General features: G+C 36.7%; 1 protein-coding gene across 3 annotated transcripts in view; it reads right to left on the bottom strand.

Annotated features, from left to right (window-relative positions):
• kiaa0753 (KIAA0753 ortholog) overlaps positions 1–19,302 on the bottom strand; it is a 30,362-nt gene extending 11,060 nt beyond the window's left edge. Inside the window, exons 1-16 of one of the 3 annotated variants that reach the window (XM_079823172.1) lie at positions 18,909–19,288; positions 18,413–18,692; positions 18,161–18,314; positions 17,976–18,082; positions 16,239–16,301; positions 15,895–16,116; positions 15,619–15,811; positions 12,758–12,921; positions 11,929–12,062; positions 11,673–11,807; positions 11,396–11,485; positions 10,806–10,893; positions 9,926–9,979; positions 9,559–9,729; positions 9,060–9,135; positions 8,379–8,499 (exon numbers count right to left, since the gene is read on the bottom strand). In XM_079823172.1, the coding sequence (XP_079679298.1) occupies positions 8,379–8,499; positions 9,060–9,135; positions 9,559–9,729; positions 9,926–9,979; positions 10,806–10,893; positions 11,396–11,485; positions 11,673–11,807; positions 11,929–12,062; positions 12,758–12,921; positions 15,619–15,811; positions 15,895–16,116; positions 16,239–16,301; positions 17,976–18,082; positions 18,161–18,314; positions 18,413–18,583 (1,943 nt within the window). In that variant the 5' untranslated portion in view covers positions 18,584–18,692; positions 18,909–19,288. Of the gene's footprint in view, positions 1–8,378; positions 8,500–9,059; positions 9,136–9,558; positions 9,730–9,925; positions 9,980–10,805; positions 10,894–11,395; positions 11,486–11,672; positions 11,808–11,928; positions 12,063–12,751; positions 12,922–15,618; positions 15,812–15,894; positions 16,117–16,238; positions 16,302–17,975; positions 18,083–18,160; positions 18,693–18,908 lie in introns of all 3 variants that reach the window. The other 2 variants (XM_079823170.1, XM_079823171.1) reach the window with 2 other exon arrangements.
• Between the last annotated feature and the right edge of the window lie 8,150 nt (positions 19,303–27,452).

Raw genomic sequence — 27,452 nt, 5'->3', positions numbered from 1 at the left:
TCAGAAGCACTCATGTAAGCATCTCAAGCCCTCCCTCAGATCACTTCCATGTGAGCTCAGCGCACCAGCGGTCTCATCTGGACCACACTGGGCACACTCTCCCCGTTCATTTAGCAGCAGAAGTAAGAAACACCTCACAACTAGTCCTAGGTTGCCTTTAATAGAAAAATTGGACGCAAGCTCAGTCTATAGACACTTAAAGCTCAAGGCCACCAAAAACGCACAAGGGCCATTTATTTTCTAATGGAACATTATGGAACACTTCCCCTTTACCGTTCCCGCAAGGCACCTCTTTGTGCGGCTAATAGAATACCGCTCTGGCTAACAGTTACCTTAAGCGTTTCGAGCGTGCTGTGGCACTCTAGAGAAGTGAGGAATTCACAGAGGTTGGGAGAATAATGTCAAACTTCGAAGAGTTGCACAGTGCGAAACAAAAACGGGTGAAAGGACGGTCAAGGTAAGCACTTAATTTAGGCATTCAAATTAAAAGGCGTCCCTTCTGTTAATTAGGCTCTGAAGTCATTTAAGCAAGAAAGGTCATATGAGGTTCTGAAGGAAATGAACACACATGCAGTTCTGTAAGATGTAAAAACGAGTATGCACATGCACAGTGAAATGGGCAACGCTTTCCAGGCTTCTTCTGTCAAAACAAGCCAGGCAAGGCACAGAGGAGAGCCAAGAATAATGACCAAAATTTCTCCCTTTCCTCCTTTCAACACAAGCTCCAGCAGTCACACACACAAAAAAAAAAACACTGTCAGTGCTTCACATGTGATTTATATGAGCAGACACAATGCTGGGCTGACTTGTAAACACGCTCCAGTGTGTTTTGCAGATAGCATAAGACAAGAGGAGAATTTTTTTCGTAGGGAAGCTTAATCAACAATGAGGAAGCCAGTAACAACAGGGTAGAAGTAACACCTATAAAAAAAAATAACAAAAGTGAACTTTCCACTTCTCCAGTGCCACGGCATCCCTGAAGGGTATTTAGCAGTTTAAAAGTAGCGTTAAGCACCATCTAGTGAAATTCTTCACAGAGAATGTAAACACATAAACAGAATTTTTTCACACAAACAAATATTTTCTATTTCTCTTCTTCAACCAGACAGCACAACCAGTGTAATCCTATCCACAAGTTAATGACTCTTCAGTTCTTTCAATGAAAAATGTACTAGACTGATTTGAATCATTTTGACAAAAACTAAAAAAAGATTGGTTGTTCATATGCATTTTGTAATCAATTATTTTAAATAAATAAATGCCTTATACATAAATAGAAACATTTTAATAATAAAGTCTATTTTTTAATATTATAAAAAAAAAAAAATTCTCACATAACATTGCATGTGTATCATGCCATGCTTTTAAATGGCTGAAAAATGTCACAACCAGTGTGGTCCGATTCACAAACAAAATGTCTGAAAATTCATCACACTGGTTTCAATCACTACCATAAATTCACTCACTGAATAAAATCACTGAATCTAAATAAATACAGACTGGTTGTTCAGTTAAAGATACACAATAGAAACAAAAATGATTATTTTTGGTAATAAATAAATGTTCATTACATTTTTATATTATATAAATACTGTACATTTTTCATTCAAAACATTGCAGTTGTGACATTCTATGCTTAGGTTACATGATCGAAACAGCCTTGTAAGTTCTTGTAAGGAATACAGAATGGACCAGAAAAGCAGCAGACCACAGAATAGTCGAACACCGTTTGACCTCAACAGACAGGAGTGATATAATGGTGAAAGGCAGCTGTAATAAAGTTGTGCAAAAAGAAATGAGATGTGTAAAAGTCAGTGGATGAGATTCTGGACGACCAATGCTCTATCAATATTCAGAAGCCAGAGATCAAATCCAATAAAGCTGAAGGGCTCCAGTTTGCTGCTTTTCATTCAGTGAGAGGGCCATCACCAGCAGCAAGGTTACAATCGAGGAGCCGGACAGGGAGAGGGAGATTAGCCAGACAAAGTTAGAAAGAGAGATGGCGGTATGATTTAAAAGGTTAGAGAACAGAGAATGAAGATCAAACCGAAAGAAGCAGCCTCACCATGAGCTCTGCATTGATCTATTTGAGCTTTGAATGAGAAGTGGGGGGATCAGACACTCTCTTAGATGTGTTGGTCACTCTATGGAGTTTTTTGGGCGGATGTGGACATGGGACATTATAAGATATCACCACTTATGAACTGTCACTCCTTTATGATTCTGGTCCTGATCCTCACACATTAGAAATCCTCATTCAGCGAGAGTTTGTGTTGCATAGTGTGTAAGATTCGATAGCACCCTACTGCAAAACAAACCAGATCAATCAAAACACGACAAATGTACTTGAGTAGCAAAATTGCATAAGATTATATGTTTTCAGAGAATATATCCTGAATCACGTTTATGTTTCTCGGACCAGTGGGAAAATGTTGTTTTCCTTGATTTATGAATAGATCTCACTAAATTTAGTTAGATTTATACTTAAAAGAAGAAGAAACAAGAAGAAGCTATTTGACAATGAGTTAAGAAAAAACAATGAACAAAGAAAATGATATATTCTATGAAACCAAGATCTTATGCAATACTGACTTAAAGGGATAGTTCACCCAAAAATGAAAATTCTGTCATCATTTACTCACCCTCAAGTTGTTCCAAACCTGTATGAGTTTCTTTGTTCTGCTGAACACAAAAGAAGATAGAGTGAAGAATGTTTGTAACCAAGCAGAGAGAGCAACCATTGACTACCATAGTAGGGAAAAAAATACTATGGTAGTCAATAGTTGCTCTATCTGCTTGGTTACACACATTCTTCTAAATATCTTCTTTTGTGTTCAGCAGAACAAAAACTCATACAGGTCTGGAACTTGAGGGTGAGTAAATGATGACAGAATTTTCATTTTTGGGTGAACTATCCCTTTAATATCTTATTTTTAAAAAGTTTTGCTGAACTTTAGAGTAAAATAGGGTAGGGAATATGATTTCTGAGGAGAAATGTTACAGTAATTTGTTTGTTGCTTTGTTCACAGATTGTAATGTTTAAGTTTTGAACTAGCGTAATGTTTGTGAAAGACATCCCTTCTGCTCACCAAGGCTGCATTGATTTGATCAAAAACACAGTAAAACAGAAATATTATGATATTACGATTTAAAATAACTATTTTCTATTTCAATATATTTCAAAATGAAAGTTATTCCTGTAAAGGCAAAGCTGATTTTTCAGCATCATTACTCCACTCTTCAGCGTCACATGATCCTTCTTCAGAAACCATTCTAATTTACTGATTTGGTGCTCAAGAAACATTTCTTATTATAATCAATGATGAAAACAGTTTAACTGCTAAATAGTTTTGTGGAAACCATGATGCATTTGTTTTCCTAGTTATTTAATGAAAAGAAAGTTCAAAAGAACAGCATTTATTTGAAACAGAAATCTTTTATAACATTATAAATGTTTTAACTGTCACTTTTGAACAATTTGATGTCCTTGCTGAATGCATACTTTACAAAAACAAAAAAAATTTAGCCTTTGTAATTTTCCAAAATGTAGCAACTTGCTACATCTCTAAAATCACAACTTATTATTATACTTATTTTTCAACCTCTCCTCTACAAGCACCTGTAACACTTGTACACAACGCCCACTTTTACTCAATGCAAGATGGATAAAATCAAACCCAGTGCGATTAGTTTCAAATGCCATTTTATGTTAAATTGAAATATCAACCTACAGAAAAATTAAATGGTGCAAAATTAGTCTTTTACATTAGAATCCACATTAGTGACATCCTCTCTGTCTGTGTATTGTTTGAAGTATTGATGCTGAAGGAGCGCACTAGAATGGAAGAGGAACGGCTGGTGATTTCAGTGCACAGATTGGCCTGTTGGATGCTTTTACAGCTGCTTCAAATGACACTTACATTTTACATTTACATTTATGCATTTAGCAGACGCTTTTATCCAAAGCGACTTACAACTTGGGGGTACAATAAGCGATTGGTCGTGAAGAGCCGAGTGAGTGCAACAAGTGCCTGAAATACTTGGTCCTTGTGCATTTCTCAGTGTAGCACAGGCTAGAGTAGGGCGGGAAAGAGGAGGAAAAGAGGAAAGGAAAGGTTTTTTTTTTTTTTTTTTTTTTTTTTTTTTTTTTAGGAGGTTAAGTGCTCACGGAAGAGATGAGTTTTTAGTTGACTTTTGAATGTTGTCAATGAATCCGCATTTCGGATGGCGGTGGGCAGATCGTTCCACCAGCTGGGAACGTTGAATGAAAATGTTCTGGAAAGGGATTTTTTGCCTCTCTGTGAAGGTACCACAAGCCTTCGCTCCTTGGCTGAACGAAGGCTTCTGGTGGGGGTGTGGCGACGTAGAATCGAGTCAAAGTATGCAGGAGCTGAGTGCGTGGTGGCTCTGTAGGCAAGCGTCAGTGACTTAAACTTGATGCGAGCAGTGAGTGGTAGCCAGTGCAGAGAGATGAAGAGTGGTGTGACGTGGGTCCTTTTGGGCTCGTTGAAGACCAGACGTGCCGCTGCATTCTGGATCATTCGTAGTGTTTGGATCGCACAAGAGGGGAGTCCAGCCAGAAGCGCATTGCAGTAGTCAAGTCTAGAAATAACCAGGGCCTGGACAAGAAGCTGTGTTGCGTGTTCTGTTAGGAACGGTCTGATCTTCCTGATGTTGTAGAGCGCAAACCTGCAAGAGCGAGCTGTCTTAGCAATGTGATCTCTGAAGGACAACTGGTCATCAAATGTAACTCCAAGATTTCTGACTGATTTTGAAGGGGAGATCAGGGATGCACCTAGCTGGATGGTGAAGTCATGTTGCTTAGTGGGACTGGCGGGAAAGATGAGGAACTCAGTCTTTGCCAGGTTGAGCTGTAGGTGATTTTTACTTGACTCTACAATCCACTGATAGAAAAATCCAAACAAAAAAATACGAGAAGCAAACACACGTATTGAGTTTCATTATAAATCGGGCACGATGATTGATTATGCTCCAGCAGAGCTTTTTAGCTTCTCCCCCCGGTCCTCTATCACTCCTTTTCTCAAGCCAAAGTGGTTCTTGGAATAATAATATTAATAATAAAAAGCTAAAAAAGCAAAGCCACACGGACAGCACTCTATTGTGCTGAAGTAAGGACACACGTTGCTTCTTTGCAACCAGTCTAGCATTGATAAATGAACTGTGTGCAGCCTTCTGAAACAGAGTATAAATCCCAAACCAGTTTGTGTCATTTCCAAACTCCACAGTGTTTCCGTTTCAAACAGTGTGTTGCCTTCACAGGTAATCAGAGATTAGACAACAAATAATAAGCTCTTCGTGCTAATCAACATCAAGGCCCAATATCCGCTCCTTAAATTACCTCCCATGAGCATCTGCTACACCGCCATAAAGCCCCCTCTAGTGGCACATTTCATAAGCAAATAATCTTTTACTGGTTTCCCATCATAAATTCTATGTTCGGCCTTGGCCTTTAGTTGCTGTACTAAAAGCTGAGTAATTACCATAATGCTTTGCATAATTCATTTTCCACGAGTTTTATCTTTCTCTGCCACATCCGCCCAATAACAGTCCATTCTGATGTAAATAAGCTGCAAAAAAGGATGTTAAGTGCTCACTGAGAGTTTGATCGAACCATTAAGTTTATTGCAGTATATAGAACTGTAAAATCAGGAGAGAATTAACGACGGAGGCCGGAAGAATAAATGACATTAAGAGACAGCTGACGAGAAGATTGACTGTAACTTTCTGGTCAAGAGTGTAATGTCCATTTATGTGGCTTTTAAATGAGCAGCGGTTGCCAAGTTTTCATTATACTGTGCGAGCAGGACGAAGGCAGATATGGACACTTCTTTTGAATGGATTAGTCGAGAATAAGTTGCAAAAAGCTTTTGGTGACAGCAATTTCCTAAGTCAAAGAAATAAAATATTGCATTAGTTGGCAATATTAGTTCTATTCAGCAAGGATGCATTCAATTGATCAAAACTGACAGTAAAGACATGTGTAATGTTACAAAAGATTTCTATTTCAAATAAATGCTTTTCTTTCTGTTCAACAAAAAATCTTCCAAAAATTGTATCACTGTTTCCACAAACAATTTAAGCAGCACAACTGACATGAAACTAAAATGTTTCTTGAGCAGCAAATCAGCATATTAGAATGATTTCTGAAGGATCATGTGACTGAAGACTGGATGAAAATTCAGCTTCACAGGAATAAAATACATTACAATAGTAAACAGTTATATAAAAAAATGGCAATAATACATTTCACAAAATGACTGTTATAAAAGCAGCCTTCTTTCAAATACATTCAAAAATCCTTCTTGTATGATTTCTCTGCTAGACAACTGCCAGTATAACGGATAGACCCTTGATCCCTGTATCTCTTTCAGTTACTGCAGCTCACTGGATTTCTTCAGAGGGATCTTAATCGCTGTCACAGTCATTGCTCATGTTTCAGCAGACAACATAAAAAGAATGGCCTCCTCGTGCAGTGACATTTCAGAGCCAGTGTTTTCTGCCAGCATGAAGTGACTAGCTAAGGATAAATAAATCCAAACAAAGGTTCAGATCAGGGCAGTGGGGAGTACCCAAGGCCCACGCAGCCTCGATTCTCAGCAGCCAGTGACATCCATTGCCCAAATACCCATAGTGAGCGCACTGGAATATGGGGAGAATAAACAAATCTCCAAGTGAGCCTAATCAGGCCTTATGGTTACCGTCTGGGATGTTAATTGGCTGTTTACATGCAGAGGTATTGTAACACAAATATTACTATAAAAGGACTACAGTGCCTTGTCCTCTCTAACTGTACCAGTTCCAGCTTGAAGTTGGTGCCATATTTTTTTGTTGTTGTTGTTGACAAAGAGTCAGTGAAGCATGATGCTCACTGACCTGAGACCAGTGAACAAATTCCCAACACTGCAGCACTGTATGATAACAGAGAGGCAGCAACAGGAGGCAGCCTATTGCCATATCTATCTATCTATCTATCTATCTATCTATCTATCTATCTATCTATCTATCTATCTATCTATCTATCTATCTATCTATCTATCTATCTATCTATCTATCTATCTATCTATCTATCTATCTATCCATCCATCTATCCATCCATCTATCCATCCATCTATCCATCCATCTATCCATCCATCCATCCATCCATCCATCCATCCATCCATCCATATAATTATAGAATATAGTATATTATAATATATTAATATTATTATTGTATTTATTATAGTAATGTGTATTATTTCTTATACACTTACATGTAATATATTATAAAATGTAGTATATTTTCTATATAATATTCACATGTGCAAGCTCTTGATTCTGTAGATTTTGTAATAATTTGCTGTGGAAAAAATGTCCACTCAATGAATGTGTAATTTTTTTTTTTAGCTTATTGGATTTTCTTTTCACCAAAGTCGATAGATAAAAGAAAATATATTAGCACCTACCAATAAATATTCAAGTGAGTGAGGTCATTCATTGACAGAAATGTGACTGATTCAGAAACTCAAGAGTCATTTTGAACAACTCAGTGATAGGAAAAGCAGCACAGGAAATACACTATATACTATCACACATACTGTATATGCTCTCTACTCTTCACTGTCACACTTACATCTCTATACTATTTGTACATTTTAAACTTTGTATTGCAGCACTCAGAATGATTTGTTTGTTGTCGCTTTGATAAAAGCATTTGCTACATGATTAAATGCAAATATAAATTATTGAAAGGTGAGCTGATCATTTTAGTATATATGTAGCAGACCGAATGCACACTTGAAAGCCTTGTAGACACTGCTGTAATTCCCCAAGATTAGACATGAGATGGTGCTTTGAAGTTTGTTTAGACATTGTGCTCCTATGTTGAGAGAGGAAAAGAAAGTGGAGGCTGAATGTTTACACTGCGTTCACAGAGCTGAAGGGCCTCGCTGTGAGCTGAAGACGAAGAGGAGAAAGCATTTTAATCTTCTAATGCATCTATTGAACCTGTTCCACTAAATTTCGCATCTCTCTCACTTTAGGCAACTCTCCCGCCCTCAAGACTGTCCCTATTTATTCTTTTATTTTCCTCATTCATTTACTGAGCCACAGCTGCTGCCAAAGCTTTGGGCAGAAAGAAGCCAGGCTCCCGCTCTCTCTTGGCAGAACTACAGATAGAGGAGGCGGAGGGAAAGAGAGTTTTTAGATTTTGATTTCCTTGTGGCTGTTATTGAATTCTCCCTAAACAGACAGATATTGCAGTGCAAAAAACACTCTGCACTCTGCAAATTCAAGTGAAGACTGATTAAATTGTGACTGATCGAAATGTGCCTGGCATATATGCAGTCAATACACTCTAAAATCAGCCGATAGTCACTCACCCAGTCTCCACTGGCTTTTGCAGGAGGATGTCGGCCGTGCCGGGTGCCTTCAGGACTGGTTTTGTCAGTCGGATCGGTTCAGGAGAGGCAGGCCTGGAGCTAGAAATATTTCTCGGAGCGTCTGCAACACACAGGACGTGTTACACTGCTGCCATCTGGTGGATATCACTGTCATGTCAGCCAAACATAACGCAGAGCACATACTTGTCTCTCTCTCCAAGGACAAAGTGTGGAGACGCAGAGACTGACCTTCTAATGCTCCCATAAGAACAACTGATGACTACTTTTGTCATTCTCAAGGCCTGTATACACCAAGAACGATAATGATAAAGGCAACTATAAATATAACTATATTAGCATCCACACCAGCGCACCATATCATTCTGTTTATTATAAGTGCATGCTTGTCTGCAGCATTAAATGCTCAAGTTCATTACAGGAGGATGGATTCTGATTGGCTGTCAATGGTTTTATCGTTCATCAGCTATATATATTCCAATTATATCGTTTCACTGTGCCATTAGCGTTATAGATGTGGTGTGAACTCTGCTATTCTTTAATATTAAGAAAAATGTTTAGATCTATACCTTTATCGCTATCTTATTGATATCGTCCTCAGTGTGAACAGACCTTTACTGTCTACTATGAATGTGAATGGCCTGTGTTGGTCCTGTGTCTCACCTGTGCCTTTTTCCCAAATGAGAGGGTCTGAGTATGAGATCATCGCAAAACGTCGACGCACATCTTCCTGGTCTCTCTGAGTAACAAAATAGAGATTTGTGTGACAGAAGATTTATTACTTCAGTTTATTTTTTATTTTTGACCTAATCAAAATGATGCAAAAAAAATATCAAGTTTTTCGTCCAGGGAAAAAAAAATAATAATAATAATAAAACAAATAAATTACTAAATATAAATTACCATTATAAATGTTTTTAATCGTTTATTTTTATATAATAATTATAATAATAATTTCATATTATACTTGTTATAATAACTTTTTTATTTTTAACCATTTCTTTTTTATATTATATTATAATAATAATAATAATAATTACATACAACAAAATAATAATAAATAAAAATATCAAGTTCAATCAATTACATTACAAAAAGTGTAGCATCAGTCCAAACTTACAAATCTTAAAATCTACAGTATCTTTAGCTCCTACACACTAACCTCCATCTCTTCCATCCTCAGTAACATGCTCTCTAATGTAGGGCCCTGCAGCTGCCTCTCAGCATCGGTCTCGGCCGCCTGCTGCCTCTCAGTCACCCACAGAGCTTGAGCTGCGCCTTCTAGAAGATCATCCAGAAGAGCTTCGCTCAGGACATCCGCCCTAGCCTCAGGCTGCCAGCATTTAAAACACAGCACAGTACAGATAGTAGTACAGATATTTTTATTTGTTGCTTAAGAGGTGAAAATGTTCAAATAAATCCTTCTCACATTTTCTTTTCTATGTGAACTTTTGTAAATTGAATATGGATTGAAAAGTCTCAGTGCTCATCCAGGAACCTGAGAGTGAAAGTAAGTGCGAGTTTCTCACCTTATCTGCAACCTTCAGTCGCTCTCTGAGAGTGTCACTCCGTGCTTCAACCACCTGCCGTACAAGTATGAGACAGAAAGAAACAAATGACTGTCTATTCACATCAATGCCAATATACATACACAACAGCTGTTCACAGCATGCCTGAGGGGAAGAACATAAAAATATTGGGGGGGAAATAGTTCAATGGTACACTTTAAATCTCTTGCCGATAGACTCACTGGGCCCTATCATACACCCGGCGCAATGCGACGCAAGCGTTTTTTGCTAGTTTCATCATTTTCAAATCCACCGCATTTGGTTTTATACCAAATGCACACGTCTGAAAACGAGGTGTGTTCAGGCACATTGTTGGTGCGTTGCTATTTTGAGGCAACTGAAAAAGCCTGTGCTTTGTGTCATTTAATGGGTGCATTAGTAATATGCGCCTATAGGTGGGTTCACAACGCGTGTACACTCTGCTTATAACACACACAGTGAAGTGCAGCAGCGCACAAACATTTTTAAATATTAAAAACAAAAATTCCTCTCTGGAGAAGCGTTCAGTCTTTCCGCTCGCAAATTCCGCTGTGTAAATAGCAAATCTACCATTTTGCAAGCGCAACTGGCTTTTAAAGGGAATGGGAGATGAGACTCTGATTGGTTTATTTCACGTTATGCCTAAAACACACCCATGACACGTAAAGAGACTACGTACCCTTTTGGACCATGCACCTGGCAAATTTTTTCTGTCGTTAAACTAGCAAAAGTGGATTCGGACACGCCCTAAGTGCATCTGCGCCATGCACAGCAGACCATGCGCTCAGATTGTTAAAAATAGAGCCCACTATGTCAAACATTATTATTTTTTTAAAGAAGGGGAAAAAATGTAGGCATTTACCTGTGCTCGATCCAACAAAGGTTGAATTCTCTCTTTACCAGCCCGCTCAGCTTTTTCCACCCATTGTGTTGGAGAGCCCACTGTGGTCCTACCATGCCCACATACACATCAATGATAAAACACACTCAAAAATATAGGAAAACTTTCCAAAGCAATTCAATTAAGATTTTTGTTTGTTTTACTAACATTTAGCTATGTCTACTACATGCAAAGGACTGACTGATTTTTAATACATACATAATGTTTTATTCTAGCATACAACATTAAAAATAAAAAAAGTTAAATTTAGTGGTATATTCATTAAGTTAAATGAACTACACGGATGATTTGAGACTAAAAAAAAAAACATTTATTTCCAGCTAGTTTGTCTAGATCTGGATTTCCATACATCATTAGTCAAGTAGCCCCAATTTAAATGGATTGTCAACTTCCATTTTGATTGTACCCAATTAAATTCAGCGGCAAAATGTTCAAGAAATGCATTGCATGAGTTTTAATTAACTAAATTAAACAAGCACAATAATTCATTTTTTGTTTTCAGTTCATTGAACCACTGGTTAACTGTAATAATGAAGCAGCTGCTGTTGTACCGGAGTTTGTTAATGCGGTCAGTCTCTTCTTTACTCAGACGATTCAATTCTCTCAGTCTGTCTGCAGTCACCCGGTCTAACCAGGCTTGCCTATGGCAAATAAACATACACACCAATGAACATCTACTGCGTTCACATACTCAACAGCGAACATGGGCATCTCACAGTTGAGGATCAGAGTGATGAGGAATGTTTATATAAACTGCACCCAGTCATAATTATTTAGAAATTATATTTTTATTTCTTTGGATATTATAAGAGAGGGTTCCTGACATACCTGAGGGCTTCATTTTGGGCTTGTTTCCTATCATGAGATGAAGGGCTGAGCTGCGGACTGGCCTGTGGCTTCTGTTTTACTGGGCTCTTTTGAGGTGAGAACAGACATCTGGGCTCTGGTCGGCTGGACACAGCACTACACATGTGTATATAAATACATTTTGAACACAAATGTGCAAGCATGTCAAGTCTTGTGTGCAAGACAAATATGAATAAGTAAAAGATGAAAGTAAGTAAAAAGGGCTGTATGTACTGACCGTGGGTGAGGAGGAGCGTGAGGAGATGTAGGCATCCAAGGTACAGTGGCCTCTTTCTGGGGTACCTGGTTTTCTCTCAGTCGGGATGAGACAGTGGGCTGCTGGAAATTGACATCACGAAGATGACCCGCCTGCTGAATTTGAGGCATATTGTCTTTTATCACTTTTTGAAAACTGTCATCGAAAATCATCTAAAACAAGATATCTTTAAACATACACTATCATTAAGAAATTTGGAGTTGTTAAAACATTTTATGTTTATGAAAGAAGTCTCTTATGCTCATCAAGGCTGCATTTATTTGCAGTAATATTATGAAATTGTATTAATTATTAAGTATCTGTTTTCTATTTTAATATATTTTACAATGTAATTTATTTCTGTGATATGCAAAGCTGAATTTTCAGCATCATTACTTCAATCTTCAGTGTCACATGATCCGTCAGAAATCATTCTAATATGATGATTTGCTGCTCAAGAAACATTTCTTATTATTATTATCAATGTTTAAAACAGTTTAATATTTTTTGTGGAAACCATGATACTTTTTTTCAGGATTATTTGACATTCAAAAGAACAGTATTTATTTGAGATAAATCTTTTGTAAACTACAATATAAATGTTTAACTGCTAATTTTGACCAATTTAATGCCTCCTAATAAAATTATGAATTTCTTTTTTTTTTTTAAACACATACTAACCCCAAACTTTTGAATGGTAGTGTATCATATTAAAAAAAAAAAAAAAGTACTATAGTGGTAAAGTACTACTATAACTAACTATAACTAAAACTAACATCAATAAAAGAATAATAAAAGAAAAAACCTTAACATGGTCTGGGTTGATGGCACTGGTAGATTTGTTGGGTTTCTGTGATTCTGCCTCTCTGAGTTTTTGATGATGCATGAGGCTCTCTAGCCCTGCCTTCAGAACTTCACTGCGTTCCTTCACCACTGCCTGTGAAGTCTTGTGGGATTTCCCTGGTAGTCTGCTGCCTGCATACATTAACAAAAATCTCAGATTTTCTTTTGCAATACCCTGAAATCAAATACCTGCACAGGGAACAACCAGGCTCACTCTACAAATCACTTTCACATAAAATGAAAAATTCAATATTGATTTTATTTCCAAATACAGTGGCGCAGATTAGTATTTGTACATTTTTAGACAGTTTAGTCACACAAAAAAAGATATTTAAAAAAATGTTACAGGAGAAACAATCATATAAAAGCTACCAGAATGTTTCTAAGAAGAAGTGTTTGTATTTAAAATAAACAAAATAAATGTCACTTGTTTTGATGTTTTGTTATATAATGCAAAGACATTCAGTCACTTTTAAGTGTGGCTTAAAGGGTAACTTCAGTGATTTAGCATTAGGCTTTGTATCAGTAGAAACCCCGTAGTATATTTGAATTATGGTACTTTCACCCCTCATATCCCCCTGAGACGAGAGAATTATGCACTTTATTTCTGGAAAAAATCCTCAGATGATGCAAATATCGTAATTTTGCGTCACCGGAGGATTTTTTGGGCCAGAGGCTAAAAACTACAGCCACTCCCGCCCACAGCGGAGAGATCTCACACACAGAATGTAAATGTGCTCGGCTCGGCCTCGGCATTACAGTTTTTTTTATTCGCTTTGGTACTATTTTCACAAGTAAGGTGTATATTTTCAAAACTCACAGTACAAAAATCCAAACTGATCACACTTGTAACACCGCTGGTCATTCTTTCAAAACCTGATGTAATGCTTTCATTCAGTTGCACATATTTTCAGTCCACATAATTATTGTTTAAAACACAAGATTATTGTAATATGTAATGAGAACATGTGGTTTAATCACCGAAACACAACACTGTGATCTTTTTCAATTTAGTACTTTTAACAATCAGTTCATTCAACAGCAAACAATGCAAGATACATGTTTCAAATCTCCCTGGTTGCTGAATTATCTACAGTACCACAGGCTACAGATGCCACATAAAAAATACACTTACATTACCTAACTTATGTAATTGAATCTATAATGTTTGTAATAGTATTTATTCACTGTGTTATCAAAAGGTGTGATGAAGTTACGACAGCCATGAGGTTCTGGGCTAGAGTTTGCTGCCAATACAGTAAATGTTTTCACTGTACCATATGAATACTGTAGTTGAGTTTTCTAAGGGTTTTCTAATGTGTCTCTACCATGGTAATCTGTTTACAGTATCACATGGCATATACTGTAATTTAAAAGGCTGTATTTGATGCCATCTGTCTCCATTCTTCTGATGCATTTCTGATCAGTCTGATGTTACACCGTCATTGACTATTTCCTTTCCATTATACTCTATTCTGCTCTATGTTCACTCACATACACACTCACACCCACATGTCTGTTTCACTATCGTTCTGCATCTTTACCCCCCCCCCCCCCAAAAAAAAACAACAACAACAAACAAACAAAAAAAAACACACATTCTGTATTTATAAGCTTGTTTCCTCAAGGCCATGGGGACCAAAAAATGTCCCCGCAAAGACAAGGATTTAGGGACATTTTGTCCCCATAATGTAGAGTTTACCAGGCCACACACACACACACACACACACACACACATTTTTGAACATAATAGTTATAATCTAAGATAAATCGCTTATAATTTAAAAATAATTCATTACATATGGTTATCCATATTGGAAATTGCAAACAAAGTAGAAACTATGTATATAGAATCAATATCTATAGAAATCTATTGGTGTACCAAATGATTCATTGATTAACCATTAAGATCAGTTGGATTAAATAATAGACAAATGTATTAAACTGAACGAGGAGAGATGCAAATCAAAAGTTTTATAGTAAGAGCTTTATGAAAGGCAATTACTTTGAATGAAACATTTATATAGATGAAACACTTATTTTTTGTGGTGAAAAGGAAATTATGGTTTTGTGTATTGTACTAACACAATTGAAAATATGCTAAAATGTTTGAAAAAAGAGCACTTTTGATGATATGTTGTGATATTAGTACCATGAGTTTTGAAAATGTACACCTTTCTTGTGAAAATTGTACCAAAGCGAATAAAAAAAAAACTGTAATAATGGGGCAGTGCAGGGCAAAGTGAGTGTTTCAACTTTTTAATGAATTCCAATGAAAGTTTAGCTTCCATATGCGATCAGAAAACGCGCCAGACTGGACATGCGCTGAGAACGACAGCCGCTCTTACCTCAGCTCTACTCAGCTCTTACTTCCCTCTCGTGCTGAATTAAATCTGACTCCTACTGCGTTTGTCCTGTGACTTTCGTTCGGCTCACTCACACTTTATTGAAAAGACACGTTCAGTTTTTAATTGTAGTGTTAATTCTCTAACTGAGCGAAATTATTGTATTATTATGAAGATCAAAACGACGCTGCGGGTGGTGTAGGGAGTGGCCTCAATGGGCAGCGAAGCAAGTGCATTCTGGGAGTTGTTGTCTTTCAGCCACATGAGACAAAAATACATTTTCTGTCTTTTCTCAGTCTAGAAGGCATCAAATTCAAAAATAATTTCACATTTCTACTACATATATGACCCAGTTTAAATACACATTCATCTTCCCAGCGCTGAAGAGCCCCTTTAAGTGTTCAAATACCTTTTGGGGCCACTGCACATTCAGATACAAAAAGCTTTCTGAAAAATGAATGTCACCTTGGTCATCATGACTCACCACCAGGTTTTTTTGCAGCAGCTGGCTTTTGGGGTCTTCGTGAGGTCCTCTCAGCTGGGCCTCTGGCAGGACGGGGTGGGGACATGCTGCGGGCTCTGCCACGGCTAGAAATCTTTTCCACTGGCTTGACAATCTGCACATCTACGTCTCTTTTCCTGGATGCCTCCTGCTTACTGAGTGCTGAGTCAAGCGTCTGAGGAATAAAAAAACACACCATTAGATAGGGGTTTTGTATTAATTTTTGCATTTATGCATAGTGTTTGTTGAATTCATCACCTCTAATTTCTGCAGGATGTCAAGGGCTGTCTCTGGTACGGCAGATCCTTGTCCCACCTGCACTTTGGCTGAGCAGAGAGAGAGTTGGCGAATCAGCTGACCCAGCGCTTTGCAGTGGGTGGGTACTCTGCTCTCTGTAGGGTCCGAAAGTTGGTTGATAAAAACCTGCATGGCTCTTACAGCTCCACGGTGAGCAGCTGCCAGTCGGTCCATTGCTCTGGACTGAGAAGACAACCAAAGAAACATTTAAAGCCACGGTCTCATTCTTGCGCTTAAAAAAAAAGCTAAAATCAAAATTAAACCTTTTTGATATTGATTTGTTGGGCAAAAATCAACTTTTTTACCTGTTTGGTGTGTTTGACATTCTGGGAACGGAGCTTGTCTAGATCCTCCTGTATCTCTTTAATCTGGAAAAGATCGACAAATCCTGTTGTAAATCTAAAAAGCTGCTTTTCATCTCTGACAAATGACAGATCAGAGTAATTTATTTCTAAAGGAGAGTAGTAAAGGAGCTGCGTGATTTGTCGTCTATATACAGTTGCAAGAAAAAGTATGTGAACAGCTTGCAGAATCTGTGAAAATGTAAATAATTTTAACTAAATAAAAGAGATCAAACGAAATGCATGTTATGTTTTATTTAGTACTGTCCTGAATAAGATATTTACATAAAAAAAGATTTACATTTAGTCCACAACAAGACAAAAAAAAGGCTGAATTTATTCAAATGACCCTGTTCAAAAGTTTATGAATCATTGATTCTCAATACTGTGTCGTTCCCTGGATGATCCACGGCTGTTTTTTTTGTTTTGTGATGGTTGCTCTTGAGTCCCTTTTTTGTCCTGAGCAGTTAAACTGCCCAATGTTCTTCCGAAAATTCCTCCAGGTCCTGCAAATTCTTCAGTTTTCCAGCATCTTTAGAATAGTTGAACCTTATTGAAAACTTATGAATGATGAAAACTTATTGAATAAGTAATTTGTCTTTTCCGAGAAACATATAAGTATCTTCTGTTGCTTCTGAAGGGCAGCACTAAATGAAAAAAAATTATATTTAAACAAAATAAGAAAAATCTTCATCCTGTTCAAAGTTTTCACCCCCCGGCTCTTAATGTTTCCTTCTGGAGCATCAGTGAATGTTTGAACCTTTTTTAATAGTTGTGTTTTTGAGTCCCTCAATTGTCCTCAGTGTAAAAATATGGATCTCAAAATCATAAAGTCCCTGCTGGAGAGGGTTCAAATATGCAAAAGATGCTGGAAAACTGAAGAATGTGCAGGACCTGGAGGATTTTTCTGAAGAACATTGGGCAGTTTAACTGCTCAGGACAAGCAAGGCACTCAATAAATAACACAACCAATCACAAACAACCATCACAAACCAAAAAAACAGCCATGGATCATCCAGGGAACGACACACAGTATTGAGAATTCATGGTTCATAAACTTTTGAACAGGGTTATTTGAATAAATTCAGCCTTTTTTTGTCTTCTGGACTATATGTAAAAAAAATGTATGTAAAATGTCTTATTCAGGACAGTACTAAATAAAAAAATGACATGCATTTTGTATGATCCCTTTTATTTAGTTAAAATTATTCACATTTTCACAGATTCTGCAAGCGTTTCACATACTTTTTCTTGCAACAAAATTTTGAACTTTTGCAACTGGATGTGATGTATAAAAACTATAAACATGTGGGATTTTTGTGTGGATATAAACATGTGAGGTTAAAATTACCAAGATTTGTGCACTAGAACGTTCATTTTTTAAACCATTTCTGTGAAATGAGCAGTTATGAATAATTATAATACATTATTATTATTTTATAATTATTACACAATTATTTAAATTGATTAGCAGTAGAAAACTTCTATGCTTTTCTTTCAATTGAATTGACAGATTTTTTTTTTTTACCATGGTGAATAAGCGGAGAGTAACAGATGCTTCACAACAAATTCAGTGCGACTGCCACTTGGGGGTGAAATGTGATAATCGTATGCACAAATCAGAGATAGTGAACAGACAACTTAGTACTCTTAAATATTACTGTGCAGCCATTGTGTACATGAATTGCAATGCTTACAGACCTGCTGTTGTAACACATAGATGATACGTGCGGAACGGGTTGCCTGCTCCTGCCGCCGGATCTCCATCCTGTGCTTCTCATCAGGCTCCAGAGCCTCCACCACACGTCCTGCAGAAAACCCCACATGCAAGTCTCTTAAAAATAAAAAAAATATACCATTTGGGTGACTAGGAATATTAAGAATACCTTTATTAGCCAACTGCTCTATCCTTTGAACATATGTGCTCAGTTCCTTCTGTAATTTACGGATCTCCTGGCTGAGCTGAGGTTCATTGCTATTGACTCTTGGGTCAGGGTCTTTGGTGGGTGTCTGGACCTGTTTAAGTTGGCTTTTGGGTTTCTGAGGAGTATAAACAAGCACCTGATCACTGTTTTTTATTTGCTTCTTTGGACCTGACATCTTTGGGTAGACCACACGAGGACTGTAATCTGTGTTACTTCTTTCAGGGCTGGTAATCGGGGATCTTTCCACTGGCTCAAGTGAGGAACGGCTGATGGATTCCTGTCGTTTCCTGCGCATATCTCTCCTGGCGAGACTGACGGCAGCCTGCAGGCGCTCTTCTGAGAGGACTGAGAGCCGCAAGGAGCTGCTGCAGCTCTCCATATCATCCTGCCTCTCTGTACGGGGTATAAGTTTCTCAATCAGGATGGGAGAAGGAGGTCCCACCCGGGTGGCTCGGTTAAGAACACTGGGTGCCGCTATGTTATTGAACTGAAGCTGTGATCAGAAGAATCGGAACCAAAGAGAATCAAGGTGAATACAAGAATACAACATGCAGCATTACATTATATTTGAATACATTTTTTAATACAAATTATTGTGTGTGTGTGTGTGTGTGTGTGTGTGTGTGTGTGTGTGTGTGTGTGTGTGTGTGTGTGTGTGTGTGTGTGTGTGTGTGTGTGTGTGTGTGTGTATTTTACATCAGTACAGTACCTGTGCTTGCAGACCAGCAATTTGAGACACAGAGGAGCCTTTTTTAATCCATTCACGGTTCACAGGGTCCAGGTCGCCAATGGTCATAGCAGATCCCCTTTGGAAATCAGAAATCATCCTGATAAAATCTTCGTTTTGATAGAAATAATAAATGAAACCAATCCGGCTTGACTAATCCTTCTCAGAGCAATTAACGGTTGTTCCCTACTGAATGTTTCCGATCGATTACAAAAAAGGGAATGGTTCAATCACACAAAAACACAGTAAATAAACACGCACATCCGTGGTATTATGTCTTAACAGCCGCTAAACTCAAGATTTGTTTATAGGAAGTGTCAGGCAGTTTAAAACACCGCCATGACAACAAAACACTTCTTCGTGATTTTCTGTCAGCTGTTATAATTGAGTTCGGGCATGTTGTCGCCCCCTGCCGGCCTGAGTTACTGCTCGCACTGCGGTCTGATGTTCCCAATAAAGTTTATTTAAATATTGTTAAATATTTAAATGTATTGTTGATGTATTAATGTTGTATTAAGAAAAAAAGTTACTTATAAAATTTCCCCCCAAAAAATTACGATACAGACAAATCTTAGATAAAAAAATGACTAAAACTACACAGAAAAAAAGGGTTTTTAATTAAAATAAAGGGATAGTTCACCCAAAAATGAAAATTCTGTCATCATTTACTCACCTTCAAGTTGTTCAAGTTTTTCCACAAAAGAAGATATTTTGAAGGATTTCAGTAATCATAGTATTTTTTTAAGTCAATGGGGCCCATCAACTGTTTAGTTACCCATATTCTTCAAAGTATCTTCTTTTGTTTTCAACAGAAGAAAGAAAGGTTTGGAAAACCTTGAGGGTTAGTAAATCCCTTTGAATTGCTGGAGGGGCTACATAAAATATAAAATATACATTTATTAAAGGTAAACTAATTGTAAAGTAAATGTACATTAATAAATATTACAAAGTCAAGGAACAGTTATTGCCATTTATATAGACTAATAATGCATGAATATATGATATATATATATATATATATATATATATATATAATATATATATAATATATATATATATATATATATATATATATATATATATATATATATATATAATATATATATATAATATATATATATATATATATATATATATATATATATCAACCTTGTGGCCTTGGGAGATATATATTGCATCGATTTTATGACAATAAAGCACTTAAGCACCTAGAAATTAATTCTCATTACCGTAATGTTTTTTGTTGTTGTTTGTAATTCCCATTATTCTCAATTGTGATTCTCATTAGATTTCATACATTTCAGTTAAACCTATTGCAGTAAAAAAAAAAAAAAAAAGTAATTTATGTGATTTGTGCAGAAGGAGGGGTTTTTGGATTTAATTAGATCTTTATTAGCCTATAGTTTTCACGTGTCGTCACACGCTTATAGGAACGCCCACCTGGAGATTCTTTCTAATGGGTTTCGATGGGGAAAACACCTAAAGAGAAACATCTGCTTTCCTGTACAAAGTATGCAACATCAATAAGGTGTATATTGAATTTGGTATTTTAATATCACTGTCTTACCGCATACAGACTACAAACCTGGTATTTTTAGTAGAAACAATTCAGTAAATCTAAGTAAATTTAGTTACATGAGGTTTTTTAAGTAATGTGAACATGGATGATTTGAGTGTAACTAAAAACAGTGAAAGTTAATTTTCTTGAGTGTACTGTATATATATGTATAATTATATAAATCTATATATATATATATATATATATATATAGATTTATATAATTATACGTATATATATATAAAAAAAAGAATAATATATATGTATATATATATATATATATATATATATATATATATATATATTATTCTTTTTTTTTTTCTTTTTTTTTTTTACAATAAATTGGGCCTTTATACAAGAAACTTAATAGATGCCTTTAAAGTTTTTGGATGGGGGTCCCTCGCACAAGGATGATCATAAATTGGGCGTCCGTCTAGAAGATTGAAAATCTGTTATCACATTGTAGCTCTGACCAGTAGGCTGCAGGGGAAATATTCCCCTTACTTTCCAGTGTTGGCAAGACTCCAAGCTAATCTTCCCACAGGACAATGCAGTGGAATGGGCGCAAAGCATGACCACTCTGGCTTGCTCTATTTTTTCACAACTAATTATTCTGAAAACAGTAGAGGACAGCCAACAAATTTGCCATAGGCAGAGGTGGCATGGAGGCAGAAAAAAACAAAAACAATTTTATCGACTCTTTGCAACACACCACCATTCTCATCCCTTCAGGTCTGAATTTCTCATACAAATGGCATTGTGGACTATGGCCATGGTGCTAATTGCAGATCCTCCTTGAGCTCGCTATTAAAAAAATAACAGGTGGGCAAACAATTCACCACAGCTATCCATTTTTACCAAAGATGAATGTAATTCAAGTTCATGTTCAGCAACACTTAAATGGTTTCAATTTGGTTTTAGTATCTGCTCAGTATCTGCTCAACTTCTCTCATTGCCATTGCACAGCCAAGGTCAACAGTGTAAGATCGCATGAATCCGCTCCAAGGATCGGTAACGAACCGCGGTGAAGGCCGCATGCGCGTTCGGTGTTTCAGCTGGAAAAATGGATTTAATTATAATATTCTTTATCTGACTCCATTTATCATAGTTGTCGAATTTAGAAGAGAATGCCAACTGGTTGTTTGGTCATTTATATTTGATAGTTAATCATACATTTAATCATTCCGTTTGAACCCTTTGTTGCAATTATACCGTTCCGTATTGGAGATCGTTAATAATTACAGATTAATTCAGAAAGGATCAAAAATGTAACAATTTATTAACAATCAAGTAAATGTAAAATGTCAATTACAAGACAGAAATCTCTTTTAAAAGGAAACACAAATTCTAATTATGGTTACACTTAAAATAGTTTCAAATAGATGTAAACTTAAACCCTTACACTCAGTAGGCCTATGCCTACTTCCGGGTCAATATGTAAGTTTAATTCTTAATTATTTTAATTTTATAACACTAATACTTTGTATTATATTACTTTTGCATCAAATTACAAAAAACAAGTTACCGCTGCTGTGAGAGTGTTTCTAATACAGTGTCTATGGGAGTGATGGTGAAAATTAACATCTTTCTCTCTTTCCACTTCCATTATCAAACTCACTCTATTTTTTCCCTCTTTTTGAAAGTTGTTAAATCACTATTGTGGAGTTTTCTTTTGCTATTTGAGCAAATGGGGACACAAAAAAAATATATTTAATTTATTCTTTCATTCACCGCTATTAAAGTTAACCCTATGACGACTTCCGCTCTGAGAAAAACAAGAAATGTGAAAAGGGTCTATGCTCTTTTCACATAATGAAATGTTCTCTGATCCCACTTGTTACATTTATTAATCAGGGTAATGACATTTAACATTTGACTTCTACTCAGGCCAGCCAAACACCAGCACCACTGACAGATGAAGAGGAGATGGAGGAAGAATATTAACATCCAACAGGAAAAAAAATTATGTATTTGTAGGAAATAAAGATGACCATAAAAATTGTAAATAAATGGATTTAACAGCTGTGGTGGTGGTTATGGCATATATCTTGTACTACCATCTGGCAGCATCCTTCCATTCCATACAGTAATCCGTTTTCAGAAAGTGTGAGGATGGGAATATGAGTGTCATCAATGCATCCAACCACTGGAAATCCTAAAGGAAATTCTAGTTATCAGGTTACTTCTAGAGGTTAATCAAGTGAACGTCAGGATCCTTCCTGTATAAAAGGACATGCAATTTTTGTCACTTTGACAGTGTCCCCATGATGAAAATATAAGCAATGAATGAATGTACCTCCACTGCAAAGAATGCTTTTCTCACTATGTATTTTTGTCAAGTGGCAGATAATTTAATTTGTTTTAAGTAAACTTCGCTTACTTTAGATTTAGATTACATTTATAATTTGTTGATATTTGTACTTGAAATACGACCAAAATACTCAGTAAAAAAAGCATTTGTGCAGTTTGAATGAATGAATAAACTATTTAAACACAGCTGGCGCTTTAAAAAATGGGAGGAGACTGAAAGAAACTCAGGGTTTACCAAAGAAAACCTGCTCCTGACCAGGTTAGGTTCACAGAGTAAGTTACCCTGGTAACTGACTCAGAGTATAAGTTACCTCTCTTTTAGAAACGGGCTTGACTTACCCTGCTTTCTCTGGTTTGACATACCTCCCATTCTGAAACAGAAAACCCGGAGTTTCCCTTATTTCAGGGTTAACATACTCAGAGTTTTCACTTAATCTCCTTTCTGAAACGGGCCCCAGGATGAGCGTTGAAGAACCAAACAATCCAAGATAATGCCAAATCGTCAACAATCAAATCTAGCTAACTGAGTTAGCGAGGTACGAAGAACGGACCCCTGGCCTGGTACTTTCTCGTCCGCAGATAGATCATTGCCCCGTTCTCACGGTCCCTCGGCCTCGCTGCTTGCCACATGGACCATGTTGCCAGCTCACACACACCTGGTTACAGGTTGTGATGATCTTGTGATAATTACCGAATGCTAATCCTTTCCAAATGAACACATGGGGCAAAATGTGCATTGACATTAGAAGTGTATATAATTTTGTAAAATGAGTTAAACAGATCTAAAACGTTTGCGGTGAAAGGTGGATTCTGAAATACACTACCGCTTCAATATAATTGTACATATCCTAATTAAATTCATAATCAAAGCCTCAATCAATATTCATCCTCCTTAATTATTATGATTTTAATGATTCTTTCCAGTTATGATTTTGTTTAATCAATAGGACCAATGATTGTTTCTTCCTTTATATTTTCTAAAGTTTGTATTTGGTCTCTGAGTGGTGACTGAGGGTCTGTCCTTGGCGTGTGTGATGTTTCGCAAAAACACTTGATTTCAGAACATGTTGTCGTGTGTTTGGATTTTAGAGGCATCACACACCTCCAACTCGACAGGAATGCAGTAACAGAGATTGCTCATTTAGCCCGGCTTCCAGAGATTAAATATGGATTTGTCTTTCATTTTATTTTTATTTTATTTGATATTTTCTTTTACTGAAACCCTAAAGAATCAAGATGAATATGATCTGTGCTATTGTCTGTCTCTCTCACTGAGAGAAAAGCACATGTTATCAGCATGTTTTGGTCAAGTGCTTTGTTGATATGTAGTTAAAGGGTTAGTTCACCCAAAAATGAAAATTCTGTCATTAATTACTCACCCTCATGTCGTTCGACACCCGTAAGACCTCCGTTCATATTCGGAACACAAATTAAGATATTTTTGTTGAAAGCTGATGGCTGAGAAAGGCTTCAGGTAGTGAAAGGTAGTGCCGGGGTTCGGGAATCCATGAAATGCACACTTTAGCCTGATTTTGAGAACTACGCCGAGACCTAAAGCACGATCAATGTAGAATTCAACAGCTTAGATACGCGCGTCTTCCTCTGCTTGTAAACAAATCGCTTCTGGGTCATGTGTCCGAACGCAGGATCTGCGTCATATTCTCGCGCATGCGTCGTGGAGGCATACAAGGAAGACCAAGAACAAGTTGGATAAAGGTGTTATTTTATTTTTTTCTGCGCACAAAAACTATTGTCGTCGCATCGTAAAATTATTGTAGAGCCACTGTGGTGAGATGGACTTTGTAACAACGTTTTAAGTGCCTTTTATGGGTCTTGGGAGTGTAAATGTACTGAATGCCAATGGAGGCCTATCTGAAGCCTTTCTCAGCCATCAGCTTTCAACAAAAATATCTTCATTTGTGTTCCGAATATGAACGGAGGTCTTACGGGTGTCGAACGACATGAGGGTGAGTAATTAATGACAGAATTTTCATTTTTGGGTGAACCAACCCTTTAAGACTCTCCGACCTTGGGAGAGCTGTCAGAGCTTTTGTGTGTGTGCGTTGCATGATCCGTGCAGGCCCGATATTGAAGATGGACATTTTCTGCACATGACACCAGACCTGAAGACGCCTTTCTGCAACCTTCGAGGTCAACAATGATCTAATTCTAGTGATGGGGCGACAACTAGTCTACCTAGTTTAGTGATATGCTCTGCTATCTATCCTTTTGTGGAAATTTACCGTGACTGTGCATTTTCTCTGCCAATCAGAATCATTCCACATGGCAATAATGAAGTGGTTAGACCTTGAAAACAGTATAACTGTTCAGAAATTGTATGTACGATAGGAGGTGGGGAGACTGTTAGAGGGAGCGCGGCCTACGAACTCCTTGTGAGACTTAGAAGCTGGCTTCTGCTGATGAAACTGCAAACTATTCTTCAGTACATTTTTCTTTAAAGCTACACTGTGTGATATTTTCCCCCATCTAGCGGTTAAAAGGTATATGACCATCCAGTGAATATTAGTTTCTCTTCCTCTCAATTCCGATTTCGTTTTAACTCCTACGGTGGCCGATTTAGTCCAAGATTAATATGGCTTCCAGTTCGACCTCGTCCACATTCTACACGGTGCCATCGAGTGTTAAAACGCGAAAGGCGAAGCTTGGAACAATAAGTAATTGGTTTATAAGATTACAGTCCAAAATTACAGATATGCAAAGTAAAAAATAAGAACTAGTATACTAGTATGATATTTCCAGAATATAGCAAGGAAAAAACACCCTTACATATTAACAGAAATAATCAAATAACTGTAAAAACAAAACAAAAACAAACAATTTACCTTAATCTGAAAATGATGCATGTAAACGTGGTCAATGTTAGTTTGCAGCAACTGGCAGCTGTTGTGTTGAAAGTAGTGTTATATCTGTCCCATTTCACAAGTCTTTATTTAGCCTCATCTCACAATACCTCTGCTGAAAGAATGAACGGAGGGAGAACAAATGTGTCCTGACAACTTTCAGTTCAGTTTAATTATTGAGCAAGTGAAGAGACACAGTGTCTCCAGTAGATTCACTCATCAAGCAAATGCACACAGACCTAAGATACACTGATAGAGACTAGCAATGGGAAGAGGCATGATCGAGAAGATAAATCCATTTCCGATTTACTGTGTGGTAAAATACAGTCATCTCTTGCTGGAATCATTACATCCAATCAGATGTAATTAGGAGAAACAGAGCATAACAAAGTCATAATGATCATAAATGTGCATTACAGAAAGCTTATGGACATATTTAACACTAGACATACAACTCATCAAGTGAGTAATATTTGTAAATTCACATAAAGCTGTCAGTTTAATTGCACAAAGTAAATAAAAAAACAGACAAAGGGAGACAAAGTTACTCAGTCATGCGTAAATTTCCAGGTTATAATGTTAATGTACACTCAAATGCAACAGACCTCCGCTTTTACAATCAAAGCAGATAAAATAATAAGTAGTGACTTTGGTTTAGTAGTGCAGTCAGCAAAGGTATTGGTTAGACTATTGAAAAACACAGAGCAACAATCTAATGTAGCCATGCAGGGCTTGTAAAGTCAAATATTCATGGGGGTCCAGAACAGTTTAGAATGAAATGGAGGTTATAAATACAAACATTAACATCCCATATAGATAAAGGCGTATGTTCCATTATAAAAACATTGACGAATACAGAACTGTTCTATATAACGAAAAAATAGGCTATGGTAAACATTAACTGAATAACAAAATGTATCATACAACACCCTAATGATTACTAATCTAAAAAAATATTAGCAAATGTAATTATTTAAATTTAAAAATAATTAAATGTGCCCTGCAGGGATTCTGGAAAGTCCTTTTTATGTCACTCTTTAGATTAGGGTCCAATTCCCACTATTAACTATGACTTTTGCCTCAATAAACTCCTAATTACTTGCTTATTAATAGTTAGTAAGGTAGTTGTTAAGTTTAGGTATTGTGTAGGATTAAGGGATGTAGAATATGGTCATGCAGAATAAGGCATTAATATGTGCTTTTTAAGTATTAATAAACAGCCAATATAATAATATGCATGCTAATAAGCAACTAGTTAATAGTGAGAATTGGACCCTAAAGTAGGCTAAGGTGTTACCATATTTTGCTGTAAATGTATTGTGTTGTTATAATATATATTTCAAATGTTTATACTTCAAAAATACCATACGTTTCAATATTTTACAGTATAATTGTGCTGTTTATGTAAAATTATAGTTTTACTGTATATTGTAAAGTAACTTAATGAGTTTAGGCTATTATATTCCCCCTCTGTGTAAATAAGGAAGTTATTTGATTCTAAAGACAAACGTCATTAAAGCAAGTGCAGACTCTTAAATTATGCACAAAATACCATAACACAATAATGCATTTTGTATCCGTATTGCCGTTTACATAAGGTGCCGTATAAGAAAAACATAATCACAACTTAATATAAAAATATAAATCATATAATAGTACTATATACAAAATAAGTTTATCAGTCGTCCATTTTAAATAGGCTAAGCTAAATCAGAGAGTAGAGGACGGAAATCCGCACTGATAAATGTGCTGTATTGGGACAGTTTGCATAGTGCATTAGAAATAGCTGTAGCAGCTC

The sequence above is a fragment of the Gobio gobio genome (genome assembly GCF_949357685.1).
Source record: "Gobio gobio genome assembly, chromosome: 8".
Classification (NCBI taxonomy): Eukaryota; Metazoa; Chordata; class Actinopteri; order Cypriniformes; family Gobionidae; genus Gobio; species Gobio gobio.
This window is presented reverse-complemented; position numbering and strand designations above follow the sequence as displayed.